The sequence below is a fragment of the Gossypium hirsutum genome, chromosome A08 (assembly GCF_007990345.1).
Source record: "Gossypium hirsutum isolate 1008001.06 chromosome A08, Gossypium_hirsutum_v2.1, whole genome shotgun sequence".
NCBI lineage: Eukaryota > Viridiplantae > Streptophyta > Magnoliopsida > Malvales > Malvaceae > Gossypium > Gossypium hirsutum.
The window spans coordinates 18,874,556-18,882,145 of NC_053431.1; the positions used below are offsets into that span (position 1 = coordinate 18,874,556).

At 35.9% G+C, this 7,590-nt stretch overlaps 1 protein-coding gene across 1 annotated transcript; it reads right to left on the reverse strand.

The window, feature by feature from the left end:
* Nucleotides 1-2,329: 2,329 nt before the first annotated feature.
* Nucleotides 2,330-4,285, reverse strand: LOC107930703 (uncharacterized). The gene is made up of 4 exons (XM_016862764.1): nucleotides 3,962-4,285; nucleotides 3,778-3,868; nucleotides 3,147-3,273; nucleotides 2,330-2,771 (listed from the first exon to the last, which is right to left on the reverse strand). Exons 1-4 carry the CDS (start codon nucleotides 4,283-4,285, stop codon nucleotides 2,330-2,332), a joined length of 984 nt encoding a protein of 327 aa, XP_016718253.1.
* Nucleotides 4,286-7,590: the final 3,305 nt, after the last annotated feature.

The window sequence follows — 7,590 nt, forward strand, 5'->3', positions numbered from 1 at the left end:
GTGAGTGAAAGGAGAAGATGCAAATGCGTGATTTTTGTGAAAGGAAATAAAGCTGGCTAAATAAATACGACTAATGAGAATTGTGCCTACTTAGACAGATCAGACGGCTAGGTGACTTTTGATCAAACTATGGAATCTGAAATTTCTGATATGTCCTCATTTTTTATGAGTCATAAGTGACAGTACAATAGTACGAGCTGCATTGACAATAAAGCCCAAGTGCGTCGACAGTGGTACCTAATTATTTTGTAAAAATAGAAATAAAAAAAGTAAAATAAACTTTAATAGAAACAAAAATACAATAAAAATAAAATTACGTAATAAATTTCATAAGAATTAAAAATTTTCGACCAATTTAATGGTCTCTGCCTTCTTGTGATCAATATTCCCAAAATAACGTTTCAATTGCTATCCATTCACTTTGAGTTGGTGTCTATCATTTAAATCTCTGATTGTGACTGCACCATGAGGAAGTACTTCGACAACTTCGAAAGGGCCAGACTAACGAGAGCAAAATTTACCCAAGTACAGTTTCAATCTAGAATTGAATTGACCCGTGATAAATTGTCGCTACAAAATAATTCTATCATGCCATCATTTGGTCTTTTCCTTGTAAATTGTAGCGTTTTCATAGGCATTTCGCCTAATCTCCTCTAGTTTAGTGATATCCAATAGCCTTTTCTTTCCAGCAGTTTCATAGTCCATGTTTACTTGCTTAATTGCCCACATTGCTTTGTGCTCCAGTTCAACTGGCAAGTGACATGCTTTCCCCAAATCCAATTGATATGGTGACATCCCTAATAGAGTTTTGTATGTTGTTCGTAATGCCCATAAAGCGTCATCCAGTCTGGAAGACCAATCTTCCCTCGAAGGGTTCACAACCTTCTCAATAATGTTTTTAATTTGTTCATTTGACACTTCGATTTATCCATTAGTTTGCGGATGATAAGTAGTAGCCATTCTATGATTAACTCCATATCACTTCAGTGCGACTGTCACTTGGTTGCAACGAAAGTGTGTACCTTGATCACTAATCAATGCCTTTGTTGTGCCAAAGTATGTGAGTATATGCTTGTGAAAAAATTTAAGCACTATCTTTGCATCATCAACCCATTCGAGACATAGTCAACAACTACTAAAATATAAATATTTCCAAATGAACTTAGAAATGGTCCCATAAAATCCATACCCCAAACATCGAACAATTCAACCTCTATAATTAGCTGTTGCAACATTTCATTGTGTCGGGATATAGAACTTGTGTGATGACACTTATCACATCGATTTACAAAATTGTGGGCATCTTTGAATAATGAAGGCTATTAGAATCCTGATTGGAGAACCTTAGGATCAGTTCACATGCCATCAAAGCGACCTCTATAAGGAGCATCATGACAATGTTTCAAGATTTAAAGCATCTCCTCTTGCGGAACAGAATGCCGAATAATATTGTCATTGCATGCCTTGAATAAATATGGTTCATTCCAGTGATATTTCACTACTTCACAAAGAAATATTTCTTTTTTATGGCCTGTGACACCCAATGAGAGTTTTCCACACACTACATAATTAACCAGATCTACATACCAAGGGGTTGTATCTACAACAAATAACGTCTCATCTAGGAATACATCAAAAATTTGAAGTATGTTTCCATCTTTGTTGCCAATTTCCAATCGAAACAGATGGTCTGCAACTTGATTCTCTGAATCCTTGTGTTCTTTTATCTCAATGTCTAATTCTTGCAATAGTAAGATCCAGCATATTAGTCTTGGTTTTGCATCCCTTTTCACAAAAGTATATCTTAACGCCGAGTGATCAGTAAATAAGGTAACCTTTGCACCGACAAGATAAGAGCGAAACTTTTCAAAAGCAAATACTATAGCCAACAATTCTTTCTCTGAAGCGGTATAATTGATTTGAGCCTCTGTAAGAGTTTTGCTAGAATAGTAGATGACGTGAAATATATTACGCTCTTTTGCAACGACAATAGGTGCATTTACTATTTGTGTCTTCAATTGAACGAATGCATCCATACATGCATCGTCAAAGAAGAATTTTCAATTCTGTTCTAGTAATGAGGATAAGGGCTTTGTAATTTTCTAGAAATCTCTAATAAATCTTTGGTAAAACCTCGCATGCCCAAGAAAAATGTGAATACCTTTCACATTTGTCGGCGGAGATAATTTCTCAATGATTTCCAGTTTAGCTTTTTCTACTTCAATTCCTTGACTAGAGCTATGATGGCATAACACAATGCCTTAGTTGTCATGAAATGACATTTTTCCCAATTTAGAACAAGATGTGCGTCTTCACATTGCTGCAATAATTAATCCAAATTGACAGCGTAATTATCAAAATCATTTCCATTAACTGAGAAGTCATCCATAAAAACCTCTAAAGAATCTTCTAACATATCCGAGAATATTGCCAACATGCACCTTTGAAATGTGGATGATGCATTACAAAGACCGAAAGGCATTACAAAGACCGACAGGTGAAATTTTTTTTTCTCTTGATCCTCCGGTGCAATAACAATCTGGTTGTACCCAGAATAGTTGTCTAAGAAGCAGTAATAGGCTTTTCCAGCAAGCCTATCCAACATTTGGTCAATGAAAGGAAGTGGGAAGTGGTCCTTCCGTGTGGCAGTATTAAGTTTGCAATAATCCATATAGACTAGCCATCCCGTAGGAATTAATTCGTCTTTGTCGTTGCTAACCACAGTGATGCCACTCTTCTTAGGAACGCATTGCACTGGTCTTACCCAATTACTATAAAAAATAGGGTAAATAATTCTAGCATCAAGCCATTTTATAATTTCTTTTTTAACAACTCCCTTCATCTTCTCATTTAACCTTCTTTGTTGCTCAATCAATTGCTTGCCTTCATCTTCCAACTTGATCTTGTGCACGCAAAAAGATGGCCTAACGCCTCAGATATCAGTAATACTCCAAGAAATAGCTCATTTATGTTGCTTAAGAATATAGACAAATTTCTCTTCTTGAGTTACATCCAGTGTCGCGGAGACAATAAATGGGAGAGTAGGCACTGGTTTCAATTCCAGAGTAGGAGCTTCGTCGATAGATGGCTTGAAAACTGAAGCTGTTTTGTTGGCTAAGTCTAAGGACTCAATCTGCCATCCTTACCAGAGTTCAATATTATTATCTTTAACCATGTTATCACAATCATCTAAGAATTCATCATCCGATGTCACTGCAAACCCTTCAGTAAGTATTGTTCTTTGGTCATTGAATTCTTCCTCAATTAGATCATCTAGCACATCAACAATATGTCATTCTTCTTTATCTTTGCATTGAATAGATTTGAAAACACTGAAGGTAACATGCTCATCATTAAGTTGCATGGTTAGTTCACCTTTGTAAACATCAATAAGAGTTTGTTCGGTGGCTAAAAATGGTCATCCCAAGATTGTGGGAACCTCATTGTCTGCCTCGCAATCAAGTATAATAAAATCAGTCAGAAAAACAAATTTATCCATACAAACTAAGATATCTTTGAATTTTCCTTCAGGTTGAGCCAATGATCGATCAGCTATTTGTAATGTCACTGCAGTAGGTTTCATGTGACCAATTCCCAGCTTTCTGAAAGTTGATAGCGGCATTAGGTTGATGCTATCTCCCTAGTCGCATAAAGCCTTGCCTAAATAATGGTTGCAAATGGAACATGAGATAGTAAAGCTCTCAGGATCTTTCATTTTGTGGGCAACTTATTTGTCAAAACAGCACTACAGCCCTTGTGAGTGCAAAGTTTCCATACCACTGAGCTTATTCTTCTTGGACAAGAGCTCCTTCATAAATTTCCCATAATTCAGAATTTGGAAACGAGCGTCTACTAAAGGAATATTGACCTGAAGTTGCTTCAGTATGTTTAGGAACTGTTGGTACTGCCTATCCTACTCACTCTCCCTGAATCATCGTGGAAAAGGTAAAGGTAGAGATACATCTGATTGCGCCAACACCTTTGACTGCGTCAATAGTTTTGAGGATGGGACATTAGGCATATGAGTGACAATTTGTGGAACTTGTTTATCTGGTACATCGACAAGCTCTTCAAATTCAACCTTCTCACCAAGGATCACTTCACCAGTATCTTGAGGTGTTACAATAGAGTCTGTAATCGACTCACCAATTTGTTTACCACTCCTAAGAGTGATAACTTCACAGTGTTCTTTCCCTTTCGGACTGGGATTTTTTGTGTCACTAGGTAGTGTTCCCAGTGGTGTAGTATTCAGATTCGAAGTAAATTTTCCTAATTGTGCCTCCATCGCCTGAATAGAAGATGAATTCCCTTTTACAATAGCTTTTGTGCAAGTCATATGGTCTCGTATTAAAGCTTCAAAAGCTGCTAATGAGTCAAAAGGAGAAACTTATGTGTACTGTTGTCGTCGATGTTCTTGAACATGCTAATTTGGCATTGAAGAATGTTGTGGTTGCAATTTATTCTGGTGTGGATGCATCTGAGGGTACTGATTGTAGTTCTGTTGTTGTTGATTTTAATGCCCTTATCTTAAACTATAATTGCCTTGAGTAGATATATTTCCATGTTGAAATGTTGTAACATTTTGTACAGCATTCTGATGTCTCCAAGACTGTTGATTGCATGCAGAATATTATAAGAGGTGCCACAAGAGTTGTTGCAAATGTTACTGACATAAAAGGCATTCTCTGCATGTTGTGGACAATTTTCATAAAACTGCAAATTTCACAGTGAAAGGTAAGAACATCAACTTGTTGAGCAACTTGTTTAGGTGCAACGTCACTAGTCCCTTGCATATTTATTTATCATATTTGCAAGAGAAATAAATTGAGCACTAAAGGCAGATATTGCATCCAATTCAATAACTCCCGCAGTAGCTTCTGCTTGTGCAGCTCTAAAGATAGGATATTTGTAATCATTCTGAGCAATTCTCTCAAGAATTCCATTAGCATCATTATAAGTACAATCCAGCAAAGGACCACTAGCTGATGCATCGATTAGATTCCTCGTGAGTGAATTTAGCCCATCATAAAAAATCTCAATTTGTGTTTCCTGCTGAATGTCGTGCATGGGACAATGTCAAAGCAAAGATTTATAACGTCATGGGACAACGTCAAAGCAAAGATTTATAACGTTCTCATATGGTGTGAAGATTCTCATTGTCTAGCTGATGATAAGTTGTAATATCATTTCGGAGACGAGTGTTCACTGTCGGTGGGTTGAATCGCAAAATAAACTATGTTTCTAGTGCATTCCAAGAAGTAATTGATCCAACAAAAAGCCCAAGGAACCAAGTACAAGCTCTTCCCTACAAGGAATAAGAAAATAATTACATCTTTAAAGCATCATCAAGAATGCCTTGTTGACTAAGGGAAGCACAAATTAATAAAAATGATTTAATATAGTCTCGTGCATCTTCATGTGGCAGCCCAACATATCGCCCATTTGAGTTCAGCATTTGAAACATTACTGGCTTGAGTTCAAAATTTTCAGCTTGGATTGCTAGCCTAACAACTCCCGGTTGTAAGTCATCCAAGACAAGTACTACAAAATCTTGTATAGTCCTGTTTTGTATTTGAGCATCTTGCTGCAACAGTAGGTCATTATCATTTTGGTTCTGTATCGGGGGTATGACTTCTTTGTTTCTTAGCAAAGCCATATACCTTTGTTCTTGAAGTCTCCTCCGAACGGTTCTTTCAATTTCTGGATAAAATTAGCAGTAAACGCCGAATTGCTTCGTGTCATACAATACCTAAAATAAAATGTATAAATAATGAAAAAAAGAAAACAAGTTAGTAGCAACTAAATATTATGAAATAAAAAAAAACACCATCCCCAGCAACGGTGCCAAAACTTGATCTGTTGTTTAACGTTACAGCAATAATGTGCAAGCATACACTGTCGAGCTTGTTAATTTGAACTGTCGCTGTACTTTCCATTGTTAATGACTGTAATAACACTTCCATGCTAAAAACATTCAAACCCAAAGATTAAACAGTAGAAGCAAGATTGAATAAAATAGCATTTAACCCAAAAATCATGTATACTTCTGTACAGACATGAAATAGGAAATAATCACCTTCGTTTAGAAAAGAAATGTAAAAGAAATAAGTGGAGAGTACTATTCCTAGAAAATCTCAACTTGATCTCTCAACTCTCTTTTGTGTTGCACTCAGGACTCCACGATAGGAGCTAATTTGCATCCCTTTCACGTCGGTTCACCCGGAGGAGACTTAAGCTACCATCACCGAAAGCTTCAAAAGATAGGTTGAAGAAGATTCTCTCTTTCTCTCCCCTTCTTTTCACATCCATATTAATATTTATCCAAATAGTACAGGTGCCCTTTCATCAGAATCATGTTGCCTCTATATGTACAAGTTAGTTGTATCAGATTAGGCAGCTCACACCTTTTTGTTATTATCCAGACAACTGTCAGGTGCAGCGACAATTCTAGGCACAATGTGAAAATACTCATGCAGTGAAATTGGTACCAAAACATGACAAAATTAAGGATAAATAGGCTAAAATCCACTGAGTTATAAAATGCAACTTACTGAACTAAAAATGCTAAAATATGTGCTAAAGATAACTAAATGAGTACAAATTAACCAATAAGTAGGGAGAAAACATATGTTATTTCTAGTATTATCACCATCCAAAACTTGATTGGATGATATAGTGGATGCAAGAGTCGGGACCAATATTCTAAGAATTTGCAAGGAAAAATAACATCTGGGTCTCCAATTATACACTTGACATGTTCGAGCTGACGAATATGGAACAACAAAAAGAAATGCATGAAAGTAAGGAGGAAGGAGAAGATGAAGAGAATGATGGGACTGAAGAGATGGATGAGGAGGATGATTGAACTATTTTAATTGTATAAAAACTTTATTACTTTTTAGATGATTTTATTTTAAACTTTGTATAAGTAGGATTAATAAATAGACTTTTAGTATGTTCTGCTTAAGTTTTCTATGTAGGAACCCAACATGAAGGAGACACAAACAATTTGAACTTGACACGATCAAAGGAAGGAAGCACCCACCATTAGCAATTGGAGCAACCACGATAAATCGGGTAACTTTTTTTCTTATCTATTTATGGGTTACATATTGAGGATAATGTTTCAATTAAAGTGTGGGGAGTAACATGGAAAACTTGCTTATTTTTCATTTTTCTTGGATTTTTCTTATCTTTTGTGCGATTGAGCTTTTAGAAAAACAAGTGAAGGAGCATATATATAGGTTGCTTACGTTTATGCAAAAGTTTTGCATGATGATAGGTGGTTTTAAACTTTTGATTATTGGACTACTAAGTTCTATATGTTACACTATAAATAGGTATTAAGCAATCAGTTGTACCAAGTGATATAGAAAATACAAGGAAATGAGCATGCTGGTAGGAATGATAAATGGTTGAATTTGTATTTGTTTGGTTGATTAAATTTGTGCATGCTGAGATATTTAGGGATGACTTAAGGCATTGTTTGGAACACATCCATAGCAAAAAATCTATCCTATTTATATTTCACATTTAGTAACAATTTTTGAACCTGTTGGCACTTCTTAATGAACCACATTATAAGCCTTG

Excerpts from the sequence above, each read along its gene's own strand:
- LOC107930703 (XM_016862764.1), bottom strand. The coding sequence starts at position 4,285 with ATGGAGGCACAATTAGGAAAATTTACTTCGAATCTGAATACTACACCA. Across the intron at positions 3,869-3,961 it reads AGGTGTTGGCGCAATCAGAT|GTCAATATTCCTTTAGTAGA; the intron begins GTATCTCTACCT and ends AAGCAACTTCAG. Across the intron at positions 3,274-3,777 it reads CAAGAAGAATAAGCTCAGTG|ATGATCTAATTGAGGAAGAA; the intron begins GTATGGAAACTT and ends TTGATGTGCTAG.